General features: G+C 32.7%; 1 protein-coding gene across 3 annotated transcripts in view; it reads right to left on the bottom strand.

Annotated features, from left to right (window-relative positions):
• Positions 1–18,095, bottom strand: part of LOC132705294 (rho GTPase-activating protein 26) — a 52,158-nt gene that overhangs the window by 10,211 nt on the left and 23,852 nt on the right. For 2 of the 3 annotated variants that reach the window (XM_060675788.1, XM_060675791.1), the window contains exons 2-3: positions 15,687–15,844; positions 11,986–12,156 (exon numbers count right to left, since the gene is read on the bottom strand). In XM_060675788.1, coding sequence (XP_060531771.1) covers positions 11,986–12,156; positions 15,687–15,844 — 329 coding nt within the window. Of the gene's footprint in view, positions 1–707; positions 894–11,985; positions 12,157–15,686; positions 15,845–18,095 lie in introns of those variants that run through there. The other variant, XM_060675789.1, reaches the window with a different exon arrangement.

Genomic DNA, 18,095 nt, shown 5'->3' on the forward strand with positions numbered 1-18,095 from the left:
CTTTATCCAAGGTATTTTGACCCTTGTCAATTCTGGCAATGCTGTTTTGCCCAAATGTCCCCAAAAACTATGTCTAAAAATGGAACAAATTTTATGAAAAACATTTAGACATTTGCTGAGAGACATTCAGATGAGCAAAAAGCTACAAGAAGCACTGTTTTAAGTAATGAATAGAAAATTTTAAAAATTATTATGTATTACAAGAAATACATATTTTTATAAAAAATCTCATTTTCACGTTGCAATATTAGTATTTTCAGTATTATTTAGTTTTTTTTTTCACAATGTTTCGTTGTCACAGCATTTTTATAATGAAAAAATGTAGATACGAAAACTTTAGACATTATTATGTCTAATATTTTATTATGTATAAAATAGTAAGTTCCGATGAATCAAAAAATGAATTAATATACAGGTTGATCCGTTTAAAATAAGAAAGGTATTACGTGTCCATGAAAATACAATTACAGGAGCAATTATTAAGTGCCCAAGTAAACATTTTCACAACCACATTAATTTCAAATTAAAGGCGACAAACGACTGACCTACATTTAAAAAGTAAAAAATATCCATAAATAACCGTCAATTTCCATAAAGCATTTAAATATACCGATTTCCGAAAAATTAAATGCTTTAGCACGCTAAACGCCAAACTTCGCTAGTTGCCAAAGTGACACGTCTCCGATAGAACCAAAACAAAAACTCACCCTCCGTAACAACGGCGCCAAATCATATCGCACGGAATACGCAATGGGAAATTCTTAAAATTCACACAAAAACGGCATTTATTATTGACGCCAGCTCCCTTAAGAGACTTCCTGATGAATCAGTAATAATCCTTTATGAATGGAAATGGAAAAACGACGAATTGGCGATAGGGTATACGCTATTAAACGCGCGTAGGCGGTAGTGTAGAGAAAAGGGCACATTGCGCAACCGAACCGAACCGAACCCGACGTTGCCAAGTTAATTCTTAAACCAAATAGTCCGCTACGCAATAAAATTATATATTATACAGATTACCGAACTCTAGCTCATACTTAATTATCTAGCAAGCAAAAACATAGTCGGAAGCAATTTATAGTTTTTCAAGTTCAATTAAACTAGGAGCAAATTGAAAGAAATGTAAGAGTTTAAATCTAAAAATAAAAGAGTATCTGTATGATCGGGATGTTTTGAATTGTTTTGGTGGTCGAAGTTTGAGCGTTTATATCGCAAAAAAATAGGTCTTATTTTGCTAAAATTTTGCAATAAAAATGTTTAATGCCCAGTCGTAAAAGTCAATTTGAATATATAGATGAACAGTACTATCCTTTATATTATTATTATACAATTTGAAACGATTGTGCTTTAACAAATATAATAATGATTTAAGATGGAATACTACTGAACATGTTGCGATTACCAAAGTAATGTAGTAATAGTATTCAAGATATTCATGAACAGACGCAAATACTTCGAATACCATAAACAATAATCCTTTTAAAAATCAAATCTATACGATTAAGTACGAAAATTAGTAGTCATGAAAGCTACCATTCTGAACGAAAGAAACGCTCTCACTGAGTAAAAACGTGAGCAATTTCAATAGATAATTGGTGTCACTACAAAAATTGAGAGGTATTACTACAAATTATTCGATATTTGATTTATTTGATTTATATCAGTCCCCCGTATCCTATGCTTGATAGCTAACACAACATAACTACATATAACATGCGCAATATAATCTACAACACAAATGATTTAATTCATTTCTGACTAATTTTGTTAAGATTAAATTTCGACATGTGACGATGTTTCGTAAAATGGTCGAACAAAAAGACCTCTTATTTTAAAGAAAAAGATGAAAGGTTCAGCAAAAAGGTTTAATACTGGAAAAAGTCAAGCATCTAAAATAAGAAATGACTGCTTTTAAGAATTTTGTAGAGTAACAAGCTTTACATTAGTGGAAGAAAATTTTCATACGGTTAATCAAAAAGCATAATAATTTAATAAGGTAATAATAAAAAGGTATTAATGAAATCTGGTTAAGTATAAAAATCTAAAAAAAACACCACAATCTACTGCAAAATCGATTGAATTAAAACGAACTTTTATTAAGTTAACCTTTCACTTATCTTGTTTATTTTGTAAATTTTAGTTCACAGTCGCACAGGATGTCTTAATACCAAAAAAATAAAAAACGGTTTTATGCGCTGCTTTAACCGAAGAGAAACGCCATCAATTTGCTCCAGTGGCGATTCGAATTATCGACAGCGAAATTTGGTAACGTCTATAAGAGTTTATTCTCTTTTTTTTGTTTTTGTCACAAATTATTGGTTCCTGGAAATTATATGGAATATAACACAAACTGAAGACTATTTGACCAATCTGACAACGTGGCGCTTGTTCCTGCCTAGTGGATGCCTATGACGTAACAAATCGATATTCCCGGTGACGTCATTTCGTTAATAATAACCGACCCCCGAGATGAATTAAACTACTCTCCGAAATTTCCGCCGCGGCTTCTAGTGGAAAATATGATGGAGGGAGGGAAATGTTAAATTTAATAATAATTACTGTATTTTAGTCTATACACGAAGTGAATTATGGAACAGCATGAAAACGGAAACTCTCTCTTTAGGACCTTAAGTGTGGCAACTAATTATTTTTATTTTTGGAAATAATCCCAGTACTCTTAAGTTTCTGTGGACGTATTTAAATTATGCCTAATTAATACACAGTTATTTGCGGTAAATACATTTACATTGACGTTTTTTATAATCCGTATTATACCATTGGTATGATGACAAACCCGTGAGCTTAAACATTTTAAATAAGTTTCTGGCTTTAGACACAGTTTTAAGGTACTCAGTAAAACTCCTATATAAGAGGGACTAATTTAATTTTTCCTAATGGCTCCTCTGACTCTATCACTGGACACTAAACTAATAGTTTATCAAATTTTGTATGTATATGGTGTATAGTAATTTTATGTTAACGAACCACTGACAATTTTTAAAAACTTAATTCAGGTAGAACTTACCATTAATTTACTTAATAAGAATAAGGATTGTTATGTAATCTGATATGAAATCGAAAAAAATATACATAGCTCTAATCGACATATACAATTCTAATTTGATCCCCTAATCTCTGCCCACAACCCGATAAATATTTATTTTTTTTTAATTTTCCTAAATACTCCTGAATAAGAATTCGTTGCCAATTTTTTGTCAAATAGTCCCAGTTGGCCGTGACTAGGTTGAAGAAATAAGCAAAACAAAGTGTTACTGCATTTTTGAAAGATCTATCCAACAGAAAAAACATTATCAAAATCGAACCATAAACAAATATTTTACAAGGGTGTGCAGTTCTTAAGTGGGACACAGTGTATAAGTAGCTATTAGATTAGACTGAAACTAACCAAAACAAATAAAGAAATAAATTAATTAAATAGCTAGCCTCATAAAGCAATCATATGATGGATTACCTATCCTCATAAAACCATCATACGGCTTCCCTAATATGATGGGTAAGAACATATTTTTTGGAGGGCAAACTTTCAAAAAGGCTTAAAGGACTTCACTCGATCGATGCTGACTGCCGGCTTATAAACGGTAAGAATATCTTTGACGAGCTACGATACTACACAGAATAATATTTTTATGTATTAAAAAGCATAGATAAATTAGAAATTTAACTCAATATACGTTAACCAAATGTTTTGATAATTCGCGTTAAACATTACCCAGAAAATAACAAAAAGTTCTTTTTTAACAATAGCTATATGGCTGGTAAGAAACGTCTTTTCTAATAAACGCTTACGCTAATGTGAAGGAGTTTTTAACTTCGATTTCGAGTGCGTTTTGTACTACGTCTGCTTTGGCTTTGTAAGAAAAGTTACTCTTTGAAAGTGAAAAGGTGTTTTTGAACATTGCTGTTACAAAGACTGATAGCAAAAATGCGGCAAACAACGCTCAAATCCATCGGATGTGGTTTGTACTATCTCTAAAAATATGTAAAATTTGTTTAATGTAATTATTAAATTTTATATATATATATATATATATATATATATATATATATATATATATATATATATATATATATATATATATATATATATATATATATATATATATATATATATATATATATATACAGGGTTTTTCACTTAAAACTCCGCACGCCAATAAGTCCAAAACGAAAAGAAATATTTAATTTATGTAAAAAGTAGTCAAAGTGTGGGGTCAAGTAGATATTTCCTAAAGTTTAAAAAATTCGACGCCTGCAAAGAGCTGGGCGTCGCGACGCGTCGAAAAATTATTCGATTGCAGAGAATTTGGAAATACGCGCATACAAAAGTACATATTATTTAAAAACTTTTTTGTTATTTACTCAAACTTATTTACTTTACCCGTTTCTAAGTTATACCGATTTAAAGTAAACATTTCTTGATTAATAAAAAATGTGATTAACGCTTATTTTTACAAGTATGCCATGAATGTTAGTTATTATGGCAACCATGCCCAAATAGTAACGAGGTATTTGAACCGTGAATATCCCAATAGATGGTTTGGTACTAATGGACCGGTAAGGTGGCCGGCGAGGTCCCCGGACATTACACCACCAGATTATTTTCTTTGGGGCTACCTAAAAAACGTTATCTATGAAGAACCTATCGAAGATGTGGCTGATCTCATTAACAAAATTAGTGCAGCGTGTGCCGCTATCACAAGGACTCTCCTACAAGTGACCCAAGCTCATCTGTTAAAAGTTTTTGATAGTTGTGTTCGAGCAGATGGACATAATTTTGAACAAAATTTTTGAAATGTCTTGTTATGTAGTTAATTGCAATAATAATTTTGGTTATTAACTTGTAGGTATTTTACTGTTTTTTCATTTATTTATCATGTTATCAGAACTAAATCGATAAAAAATAATAAATAAAATCATACTAAAATAGTTGAAGTCTATTCTTTGTAATTGCACTTAAAACAACTGCGATAACAATGGTTGCCATAGTAACTAACATTCATGGCATACTTGTAAAAATAAGCGTTAATCACATTTTTTATTAATCAAGAAATGTTTAATTTAAATCGGTATAACTTAGAAACGGGTAAAGTAAATAAGTTTGAGTAAATAACAAAAAAGTTTTTAAATAATATGTACTTTTGTATGCGCGTATTTCCAAAGTCTCTGCAATCGAATAATTTTTCGACGCGTCGCGACGCCCAGCTCTTTGCAGGCGTCGAATTTTTTAAACTTTAGGAAATATCTACTTGACCCCACACTTTGAGTACTTTTTACATAAATTAAATATTTCTTTTCGTTTTGGACTTATTGGCGTGCGGAGTTTTAAGTGAAAAACCCTGTATATATATATTCGTATTTAGGCAACACTCCTCACGCCACTCGTCCCTTGCCTAAATGCATATATTTGCATCAAAACAGAAGAAGTGTGTAAGAAACTATACATCATTTTATGACCCGTAGCCAACTGGGGTGTTGTTAAAAACAGTAAACGGGCGACATTCAATAGTAGGCGTGTAATGTTTGTACATCACATTAGTACTATCGTATTTCCTTTTGTGATTAATAAGCCATAAGGATTTATGTTGTATTGTGGAATTATCGGTTACTAAATAGTTTACTCAATTGGAGCAAGAGTCGTTCTAAAATTTTCCGGAATATACGCCAAATCAGAGTGAACAAAGAATGAACTAGCTTGGAATTCGCGTTAAAAATCACACGTCACGTCTCACGTACATATAGATAACAAATTAGTCATTTTTTCCGACAGCAGAAAATACATTTTTATTTGTTTATAATAAAAAAATATCTGAGGTTCGGCTTTGCTTATCGCTCGCAGATAATAAATTATCATCACGACGCCTGTTAAAATAAATATTGCAATTTAATATATTTTGTAATTACTGTGTGGAAACCCCATGTGTTTAGTGTCACCATTTGATGCAAAATATCAATTTTGTGTTCCCACAAACACTTTATGAAATTATCGTTTGGGTTTTAGCAATCAAGAGATAAAGCAAATGTGGGTCCCCAAATTAATTCAAATTCATATTTGCCCGGGATAAAACAAAAATGATTAAATTAAACTATTAGCACAGTCAAAAACGTCATTTAAATTATAAAAAAACAAACCTCTATTTCTTCTATCTTTCACCAGATATTTTAATTTATTTTAAGCAGTTAATTTTCTAGGCAAAAACAACTGGCCTGATGGCCACAATAGATCATTTGTGACTAGGAATTTTCTTATTAAAATTAGGTGTTCATTGTTTTCGTAAGTTAGAATTTTTAAGTAGCTTAAACATATTAAGATTTGTTTTAAAATCCAGTACACAGTTCAAAATAGATTTGAGAGACTCCATATTATCATGTCACCAAACAGTTACGTGATAATTTATTCCAAAATATACAGTTTGGAATGAACATTTTCAAAATAATAGATAAAAGTAAAAGATGTTTGGAAAACAATTTTCTTAATTCCACATGACGTAGCAATAGGTAAAAAGTTTTTTTTAAAATATCAGTTAGGTCAGAATCAAAATAAAAATTTAACAAAATCTCACTAAAAGGCATTTATGTAAATCATTACAGGAAAACACCAGTAACTTATGTCATCAGCATTTAAGAATAGTAAAAAGTGGAAAAATATCATAAATGCAACCAACATACCAAGTAGGTCCTAAAAAGCTCACTTAACGAGAAGCATTTAGAACCGCCCTAGATTTCGAGATATAACTGTTACTTCCGTACCTGAGCTTTACTACCTGAGTTCAATTACTCAAAAAAGATTCCAGCGAAAGATGTAACTAAATAATTTGTTAATATTCATAACCTCAAAAGACGGAAAGAATATACTAACCTAAATTAAGAAAATATTTGAAAAAAAAATATTTTGCAAAACACACACAGCAAGGCAACACAATATATTTAGGCAAAACCTCTATTTTCAAATCATTTATCAACATACAAAAAATACATTTTTTCCTTTTGTAAATTTTCTTTTCATTATTAAAAAATACACGTTTACATTAAATATTACAACAAAATTAACTAAAGTAATCACCCTTGTAGCCAAAAGAATCGAGTGCGATCGTGAACAAATCAAATGAGGAAGGAACACAATACCCTCACTTTTGGTCGGTTGTGGCAAACAAATTTAGATTCTGGTTTTTATTGTTGCATTGTAGTTACGGGTTCGGGCTTAATTATGTAGAACGACCTTCAAATACCTTATTCAATAATAAGCTCGTGAGATGGAACGGAAAACGCAATTATTGTTTACTAGCCGGTCTGTTGTTGAAGCGTATAGTTTGAAAAACACTGCTGACGGGTTTTTTACGGATTCTTAACGTACATGAAAATAATCAACCAATTGTTCAACTTTTTTAATATCGACCGGCCGAGTGACAATATATTTCCAAATGGATATTCCAAAATCGGGGTCTTTGGCACGTACCTTGGCTTTTCACTTTCGAAAAATCGAATTTATGCAGCTTTGCCCCGTGATGGAACCTATTGGAAATGGGGAGGGAGGTTGGGGGGTGTGGAAGTAACTTAAAAAAATTAAAAATCGCGTGTGCAAGGGCCTACAAAAAAAAAAACAATTTTTCAAAAACCGTTTACAAGACCGGAAAAATTCTTGAACCAGAAGACGCAGAGGATACGGCTCCACTTTTATTCTTGATAATTTTTCAAAAATAGAAGGGGTGCGCCGCAAATTAAAAAAAAACTGAAAAAAGGATCCCCCTATTATTGAAAATTGGCAATAATTTAAAATCTACAGTACAGTACAGTACAGGGTGGTCGAGATATTCCGTGCAATATTAAAAACCGTAATAAGTGCCCAAAATTTGCAGCTACCGACTTCAGATTTGGCAGAGAAGTAGAACTTCAGACCCACATTTAAACTATTAAAATCGAGCGCAATTAAGTACCGCAAAATATATTTTGGCTTCCAGAACAACATATTTTGCTCCAAAACCAATCATCCGATCGGAAAAATTTTACAACCGTAATACGTGGGAGATCCGACGCTATAACTTTTGTTTCACGCATTTTTTCGATTATATACAAGGTGTTTTACGCGATGACGTCATTTACTATTGTACTGCATGGTTTAAGTTTTCTCGAAAACTATTTATCCTATTGAAAAAATTGATATACCGGGAAACGTGGGAGATCTAGGGCTATAACATTTACATGCGGCATTATTTGGATTATGTGCAGGGTGTGTCGATTATTTGTTTTAGTGGATAAATTATTAGCCGTAAATGGAAAATTATAAAACATGAGATAATTTGGTTTAAACAGTGTCGAGAAAGATTTTCAAGTTTCGTCTATCATCAGGATGCGCCAGATATTTGAAAAAATATAATTGGGAATTGATATAATTGGCAAAAGTTTTTGAATTTATCAAAGTTTGAAGTTCGCCGAGATGTCAAAGACACTTCGTCCAGGATACATGCACAATAAAATTATCTCAATTTTGCGAAAGTTCCATAGCGATCCGCAGGAACATGATAGAAAAACAGTGCGTTCCGAGAAACCACGAAGCAACTTCTTTTGAAAATAAAAAGCTGCTTCGCTCTACTTGCAAAATTGAAAAGTACATAAAAGACTTTTTTAAAAAATCGTTAGTCAACGATATAGTCTTCGTGTATGTTTTTCACCAATCTGCCACCGCATATGAAAAACATAGATGCAATCACAAGGAGGTAAATCAGATTTTCACATTAGTTCTATAATTATCTAAAAACTGCCCATCAATTAGTCTAGTCCTCCTCACATTGGATAACGTGTTCCAAACGACTTGATTGCAAAATATCGTTTTATTGTGGACCTTGTATCACCTATTACGTAGAGAAAGGTCGACGACCAATGCAACAACTTCGGGGTTAGACGATTAGTCCTTTTTAGGGCATACGATGATGAGCAGATTCAAACTCGATCTAGAGAAACGGTATAATCCTACTCAAAACATAGGAACAGTTTAACCTTTTTTTTTTTAATGGTTCGATCGTACGATCTAGCTCTAAAAAAATGAAATTCCCAAACTAATCGCATATAAAAGAACAAATTTTTATATATTTTTAAACGCGACAATGCGTTGTTATTACAATAAAGTAATAAAACCGCAACACCAATGCATCGATTCAGAACGATAAGGGAACATAAAGCCAATTGCGACAGTGAAATGTAGAAAAATAAATTTCGCAGAGCTGGTCCCTTATTCAAAAAAATGTGAAACCAGGGTATTAATGCTGCTGCCAAAATTTCATGCAGATTAGTTATTATTTATGGTAATTTATTGAGGATTTACGTACACACAAAAAAAGTTCTTGAAATGTTTTCACTTTTATGTGAATGGTTTCTATCCAGCTAGAGTGATCTATTAGCCATTCTATTTTCAGTTTTTACATAAGCTATGTGGCCCATCAGTGAGAGCCACATAGCTTATGCTGTGCGGAGATAACTGAGTTTTCATGTACCTCCAAGGACATATTTGCATAGTTTATGGATGTTAGGATGAGACTGTCTTCTAAATGAATTTTCTTGTCTTAAACAATAAAAATCATAACAATTATAATAATAATTATTATTTAAAATATTTATTAGCCAGTCAGGGGTCGTATTGCCTCAAATTTAGTATATAGTATGAAGTATAAAGAGAAAATGAACTGGAGTTTTATTAACCTACAGTTAAATTTCAATCTGAGATTAAATTAATATGAATACAAACATGGATTTGACGGAGTACTGATAAAATTAAGCATCTACCACGTTATTTTTCTCTCGACGTTTCTTACGCTATTAACGAAAAAAATGATTACAGCAATATGTGCGCCTTAGTTTGAAGTTCCTAAAAAGGCTTGAAAAAGTTGAAATTCAATTAATAAGATTTTTTTGTGCAGGTATATTACTGTACTTGTACTGCTAGGTTCTTTAAAACAGTATCGTTCTGTTTCAGTGACCTGATTCTTTTGACAGCGACAAAAATCAACGAGCTTTTGGATATGGAAAAAAATATTTTCGTGAGGTGGAAAAAAATGAATGAGTGGTGTAAGGAACAGAAAAAAGCAAGGAATCCAGATTCATACGGAAACTAATTAAAAATAAAGATTCCACAGTAACCTATGTACTCGAAATATATAAAATTTGCAGGTTAGAAAGCTAAATTTTGGAATTTAGCAGTTTAAGTTAACTGCTTAGCTGAAATGGTAGAACACATTCTTCTAGCTAAATTTTTGAATAATAATTATTATAATACTGGCCATAGCATGTATCTTAAAAAGTGCCCTTACTGTTCCAGAGATGAATTAATTGAACCATTTCGATTCTATGACTGGCAAAAATTTTAATAAGTAAGATATTTGCACTTGAGTTACCCTTTTTTTGGATTTTATTAGAATCTTGCATATCATCTTGTACTTTTCAGAAGGTTAGCTGGTTAATCTGACATTTAATTTAATTTTGTTTTAAAATCACTAACGATATTGAAAACGCCTAGAACTAAGAGTTTACACTATGGTGCATAAAAATCATCATCTTCCTAACAACTTAAAGAAGTTAAGGCACCTGCTTATTACGAATTGTTTCAACAGGAAATAATTATCCGGCCAGTTACGTTCGCAGTACTGTTTGGACGTTACGGTCTGCATTGTGCGAATAGTAAGGTACGAACACGTATAAATTAGCCATTTTTAAACGTTAAAAACGAAAACTAACCTAAACTTTTACCGGGTTGACGTTTTATCCGCAAAATTTTGCAGACAAAGTCCGAACAAAAAGTTCTCAAATCGAAACATGTTTTACTTCGTGCACCTAACTACGAGCTGAATTAGATTGGCTTCTTTGTCTAACTTTTCCACAGTTCCATATTTTCTTCTTTTAGTAACATGGGTTTCTTTAAACTTGCGATTACGTGCGATTCTCTTTTTGAGTGGTTGGTATTCATTTTTGAGTTTAAGAGACGTCTGCCATCATTTATTAAATTGTTTTTTCTACTCCCTTCTGTATAATACCTCATTATTATATATATTATTATTATTATAGTTTCTTGTACCACGAATCATCCGAGCCACTTTAGACATTTCCGGGATTTTACCGCACGGGTTTGGGGGCAATCGGATGTTTGCGGAAATATTACCGCACGGCTTGAATTTGACGTTTGTGAATTCAGATGGTTATGTACGTGAATGTATTCATGTTGTTTTGCAAAAATGTGCCCAAAAACTAACAGTGGTAGAAAAAGTATAGTATGCAACTTGTTTGGTAAACTTTTTAAGTCACTCGTTTATTAAACTTAATGCCGTTTACCACAGTTGTTGTATAATATACTATTAACATTCTATTGCACTTAGACATTGAGATATACCAAAAAGATTTGAAGTGTCACAAATCTGAGTACCACCCCAAGCTATTCCTTGACAAATCTGAGTCACCAGAATGAATGAGAATATGACCAGCTTCGTCGTCCATAAATAAAAGTTTGTTTGGTCCGGATCCATAGGTACTAAATATATAAGACGCATTGTCTGCGCTGATAATACAGGAATTTTGAATCCAATATAAAACAAGGAGATTTTTTCAACTAATAAGACTAATAAGAACAGAATAAACATAATAATAATATAATAACAAAATAAATATTCAGTCGAAAAACGGGAGATGGAGGTCAAAGATTGGAAACAAAATGGCGCAAAGTGCAGGTTAGTATGTCATTTTTTGGAGCATGCGTGGAAGATATATTAATCCCTTCTGTCATGTCAAGTGCAAATACTCGCGATAATACCAACTACCAATTAGGCACAATATATTTCGCAGCCTTGCATTTCCATACTTGAAAATGGAATAATGTTATGCGACCAATGTAAACAACATTGAGTTTACGGTATAAATAGGTATATTTCTGCCGCGCGTGTCTAGAATCAAGCAGAACAAGCAAACCGGAAATGTTCGACTCACCTCTTGAAGAGTGTTTGGGTTTTTGGTCGTTTTGTTTAAATATCGCTCTTGGTTTTGACAAAATTTGGCCGTCTGCTTTTCGAACTTCTTTTTCTCAGCTTTCACTCCCCCGATGTACTTTTTTCTGAAATCTTCTAGAGGTTTTACCACCGACGAGTTGGCGTTTTCTAACTGAAAGGCAATAAATTTTAATCACCTGTAACCAATGGTTTAAAAATATACTAAAAATACATCTGTACGCAAAAAACATTTAACACTAGAAATCTGATAAATTAGTGAAATCTGTGAAATCACAACATATTTTTAGTATGTTGTTGGATTTTTAGCACTTTTCATAAATTTATACATCGCGCTTTATGATTAAAAATTTCAACTAAAACAAAAAAACAACAATTTGAAATATAATTTGTAAGTAATGTGTAGATTGCGTCTAAGGAATGACGTTTCGTTTCACTGCAACTAATTTTGACAAACAGCATTTTTTGACAACTACAGTGCTAAGAATACGTAAGCATAAAACAGAAAATAAATCGAACTTCATTGGTGGGATATTAAATTTTGATTTCTTGGAATATTTACTTAACTAAAATAATCAACGGATCAAAAATTATTCCCGTATATCTTCTGTTTGTTTGTTGAATTTAGATTATAATCTGGCATACGAATCGCCAAGCACTTGGTACTTTCAATGCTTACCCTCTTTTAAATAAATTTAAACGCTGGTTTCAGCAACCAACCAAGTAAACCACAAGCAGGGAATAGTAACATCGATTGATTGATTGATCCAGATCCTTTGAAAGATTAAATTCTATTATAATATTTCAAAGAAAGTTTCACAGGCTACTGTAATCTATTTACAAAACTTCTGAATTCGTGCTGTGTCGGTGAACTTGCTAACGTATCGCCAATTATTGGATATTCTTGTCAATAGAAAATCAGACCAACATTATTTATTTATTTATATATTTCAACGGCTGAGCCAATTTACAAAGTAAAAGTAACAATATAAATAGCAACCTGACAAAACAACAACTTAGATAACAAGCTTTTTAAATATCCATATAGAACATATAAAAACACAAAAACAGTAAACAAACAGTATCACACTAGTTACAACTACAATCAACCACCAGTTATAATTTTGTCTTAAATAGTGGAAGATCGCCAGCAAAGGGATCAAGAGAGCAACTGTTAAATAACATCAAGGTTCGAGTTAAAGGAGAAAAATAGCCATAGTTGGCGTGATGAAATGGAATACAAAACATTGGGGAGCTCTAACGTCTTTGAACAGTCTCCAATCTATCAATGTGACATCTGTAATATGGAGGCTACACTACTGATACATACTCCAATGTAGATCTAACTAAGGAGCAATAAAGGGTTTTATGGATGAGAGCAGTGTACTATTACGGGTAATAAAACCCAGGTCTCTCATGTCCCTGTTAACAATATCCTCCAGCTGATCCAAAAAGGTCAGTTTACTGTCAAAGATGACTCCAAGGTCCCTAACTTTGCTGACACACTCTATCGTTGTATTGTTAATAATATATCTATTTTGAAGGATGTTAGTTAAGCGAGAAAAAGTAATACCAAAATGATTCAATTGTTTTGTAAAATTTAAAATCATCTGCAAAGTTAAAAGAATAAAGAACTACATCACTCAGATCTGATATAAACAAATTAAAGAAAACTGGGCCTATGTGTGAACCCTGAGGCACACCCGTGTGCACCACAATTTCGCTGGAAATATAATTGTTGATTCGGACCTGCTGTGTACGTCCTGTTAAAAAGCTGTGACAAAATTCAACTAGAGGACCACCCAGTCCCATGACCCGAAACTTACGAACAAGATACTCATGACTGACTGTCAAACGCCTTCGAAAAGTCCGTGTAGACACTGTTCACTTGTTTAGACTTCACAAAAGCACCCAACAGATAAGTCAGCAGGTTAGTCACAGTGGACCTACCCCGAGAAAACCCGTGCTGACAGAATAGTTTATCAAAAAGTTTGGGAATGACAGATTGTATTTAGGTCATTGTGTTTACAGAAAACCCACGCATACAGGCCGATACCCTAATGCATTGTCATATCACCATCCGACTCAAAAACCATCGGCTATCAACTCTCTTGTTTACAGAGCCGTCAAACTGTCTCAGCCCCGGATTTAAAACACCTTACCTCTGCTCTTCTCTCTAATAATTTCTACATTAAAGATATTAATCGTTACACTTCACACTTCACCATAACATTCCAATAGCAATGAAACGAAAGCAATCCCACACTTGCCACTTCAAAACATCACTGTCCCCATATCAAAATTTCTAAAGAAATATAACATTAAAACCAGATTTACCACTTGTCCAAAAGTCTCTCAACATCTTCGATCCGCAAAAGGCAAAATTCCATTTAAGATGCCAGGAGTTTACAGCATTCCATGCATATGCGGCAAAGAATGCATTGGAGAGAACGGACGAAAAATATCAACTAGGCTCAAAGAACATGAAAGAGCCTTAAGACCAAGACAAATAAACCCATCAGCAGTTGCCGAACACAATCATGAAACCGGACATAAAACTTTATTGGATAAAACTTCTTGCATGTAATCAACTCTTCTACCAACGAAAAATCCGGTAGTCTATAGAAATCTATAAGCAACCTAACAATGTTAACCGCGACTCAGGTCTTTACCTGTCACCCATATGGGGGCAGTCATCCGAGACGATGTTTAAGCCCCTGATTTAGCGCCGCACCCCCCGCTCAAACAATATATAAACAGGTGCAGAGTAAATGCGAACCACTTTCATTCAAGCTCTGAATCCAGAAAATTTGTAAATAGTAATTCTATGACTTCTTAACTACAAATTTATATGCGTGGTTTTCATTTGGAAAAAAATATTTCTATTTTTTTTTTATATTTGACTTTAACTGTAATTTTTTCATTAACCTATATTAATGGTTATAGAAATTATTTACTTATTTCTATAAGGTGTCACAGAAGAAACGTATATTTTTATCGTGCTACACAATGCTAAAATTATTACTTACTTACTGAAAGTGTAGCCATCTTAAAAATATATTAAGCGGATGGACTAACCCACTGCAGTTTAACAATAAAATTTCAAATGTATGTTTTAGTTACCATAAATATATAAAATGAGAATGTACACTATTATCGCTTGCAATCGGTGAAGTCCAGAAGCCAGAGTTTTGATATTCTCTTTTAATGTAAGCTAGTAGTAACCTTCTCAATTATGAGTTTTTTGTAAACTATGTTCTTTCAACGCTAGCATTTACTTTCACAACTCTTTCTAACTCTCCTCCTAACTCGATGCCATGAGGTTAGTTGATAATATTGACAAAAGTGATAGTAGTATTGACTTACTTAATTCTAATTTCAGTGAGGTTACTCTTCCAATATTCATCGGTTTTATTATTTACCTCAAACAAATTATTTTTTGATTATAGGGTATTGTACTGTTAGATATATAGTTTTTAAATTCGTGTTGCTCTCTAATTGGCCTGCTAAAAGCAATATGTTTGTTTGGAATTATACCCAAAAGCATTTATTGCAACATTTTCCACGTAACCTAAGAATTATTTTCTTTCAAAACAGTGAAATAATTTTTTCTTGGCATTTTACAGAGTATGGCAAACAAAATTTTCGATATTAATGTGCAAGTTTAGCATAAACGTTACTAACCATTCTATTTCTCTCTTCTTCGACTTGAATTATGAGATCACTGAAGTTCTTCAAGGAAGAACATATCACACGTTCGTCGTCGGTTTGTGTGCCGCCTATGCATTCGAACGTAAATCCACTGAGGCAACTCGCAAACGAACGTTGGGCGTTTCCCAATTCTGCAATAAAGGTTAATTAATTAACTATTAACAAGTTAATCGGCAGTCGAACGATGACAAACTTTGATTGTTTACTCCTAAAGAACAACCAATTATGGCGGCGAAAACATTGCGACTTATGCGACGGCTACGTTTTATATCTAGGGATTTGTAATAAAAAAAATATAAACTACGAACAAATATGACTTTATTGTTTTTCAAAATATTCACTCTGATGATCAATACACTTTTGCATTCGGTAAAACCAATCATCAAAGCACTTCTGCCACATCGATTCGAGCACCTCCAAAACATGATTTTTAAACAAATAAATAGTTTCTTCTGACGTCAAAAGTTATTCCTCATGTCATCTATTCTTAATGTATGGGAATAAAAAGAAGTCATTAGGTACAAATCAGGACTATATGGTGGATGGCTCATCAAATCAACGTTTTTAATGCTCAAAAAGTTCTTTGTCTTCGGCGGTTGGTTTTTCTAATTTCTTAGAAGACTTTCGGCAAACAAATGGTTGTGTACCATTCAGAATTGACTGTTTTACCTTTCACCAAAGAAATAGTTGCAACCTGGCCAGTTTTCCTGAACCGGCTACCATTTGTTTCGAGGTGCTTCGCGCACGAACCACTTTTGTGGGCTGTGTCTCATTCTGAAAGACCCAAACCGTGGATTGCTGCTTACTTTCAGGTTCATATGCATAGATCCATGATTCATCAACTGTCACGATATCATAAGAAGTATTTGGAAGCACCACGATCGTATTTTTTTAGCATTTCCTTCGACCAATCAACTCGAGCCTTTTTTTGAGCTGATGTCGAAATGTGTGGAATCCAACGCGAACAAACTTTTTTTAGCGGCCAAATGTTCATGCAAAATTGTATGTATGCTGGTCCCACTAATGCCCGAAGATACCTCAATCTGATGGTAAGTCACATGACAATCCTGCAAAATCAGTTTCTGCACTGCATCAATGTTGAATAACTGAAGTCCGAAAACCAGTGATAAACAGTAGTCCTAGATGGTGCTTTAACTCCAACAGTCGAATTAAGTTCATCGATGCATGGTTGTTGAGTTAGTCCTCTTCTAAAGTTGTAAAAAATTATTGCAATAAAATGCTCCCGATTAAGTTCCATTTTCAACTGTCACATTTTTTTTAATTTATCACAAAAAATACAAACAACATTTTTTCGCCAAAACTTAACTGAATAAACCTAACCTCAAAATGTCAAACTTCCCTATAAAAACGTTAGTCGCCAGATGGCAGGACTAGTTTAAGAAAATCCCGAAATATAAAAGGAAGCCCTCGTATTGAGATTTCTATAATACAGGGCGTTAAACTTTATTTAAACTCTAACATTTTTAGTTATAAATTAGTTTTAAATATCCAAAACTCTGTTTTGTTTTTTTTTTTCGTTTTTGTCAAAACATAATAAGGATACATTTTTATGAAAGCTCCGCTATAAATAAGCCTCTGTTATTGTTCAAAAACAGTTAAATGTATATTTGCAATTGTTAAACATAATTTATGCTAATAACAATAATATCCATTTTGCGCATGTTTCTTTATATCATTTTTATAATAAAAATATCTCACACAGCACGACTGATATCAAAAATAAACAAAAAAGAAAAACTATGCAAATTAAAGGGTTTTTTAAAACCATGGACTTCCATCGAGAAAATTTGGAGGCATCAGGGATAATTTTTATGCCAGTATGCCGTTTTAATTTACAAAATTTACATGAAAAGTTTAACCGAAGAGAGCAATTGTACAAAACATGTTGCAACAAAATATGTAAAAAACTGCGACGAAAATGTTCTTTTTTTATTTAGCAAATTGGAAGAAATAATTATTATCACTTAACTTAGGATTGCGCAAGATTAATGTTTGTTGGTCTTATTTTTCAAACATGTGTTAAACGAAATCTAGAGATTACCAAATAGAGAGACATAAACTAAATACTGAAGGTATATTCCCTATATAAATGAAATTAGCGAAAAAGATAGGAACTTAAAAAATACCTCATTGGATCGACTGCTTAGTTTTTTTTTTTTTTTTCAATCTCCAACGACTTTAGGTCTGAGGCATGCTAGAACTATCGCGTTACCCGAGAGTAACAAAAGAAGATGTTTCAAAAATACAACAAAAATCAAACAGCATAAGTCAAACAGACCAATTTCGACGCATCAAGACAAATCTAGTAAATTGTTTATATTAAATATTATTTAACCAGATTTCGACGACCAAGATATTTTT

This window comes from Cylas formicarius, unplaced genomic scaffold (assembly GCF_029955315.1).
Source record: "Cylas formicarius isolate icCylForm1 unplaced genomic scaffold, icCylForm1.1 PGA_scaffold_7__23_contigs__length_41026272, whole genome shotgun sequence".
Classification (NCBI taxonomy): domain Eukaryota; kingdom Metazoa; phylum Arthropoda; class Insecta; order Coleoptera; family Brentidae; genus Cylas; species Cylas formicarius.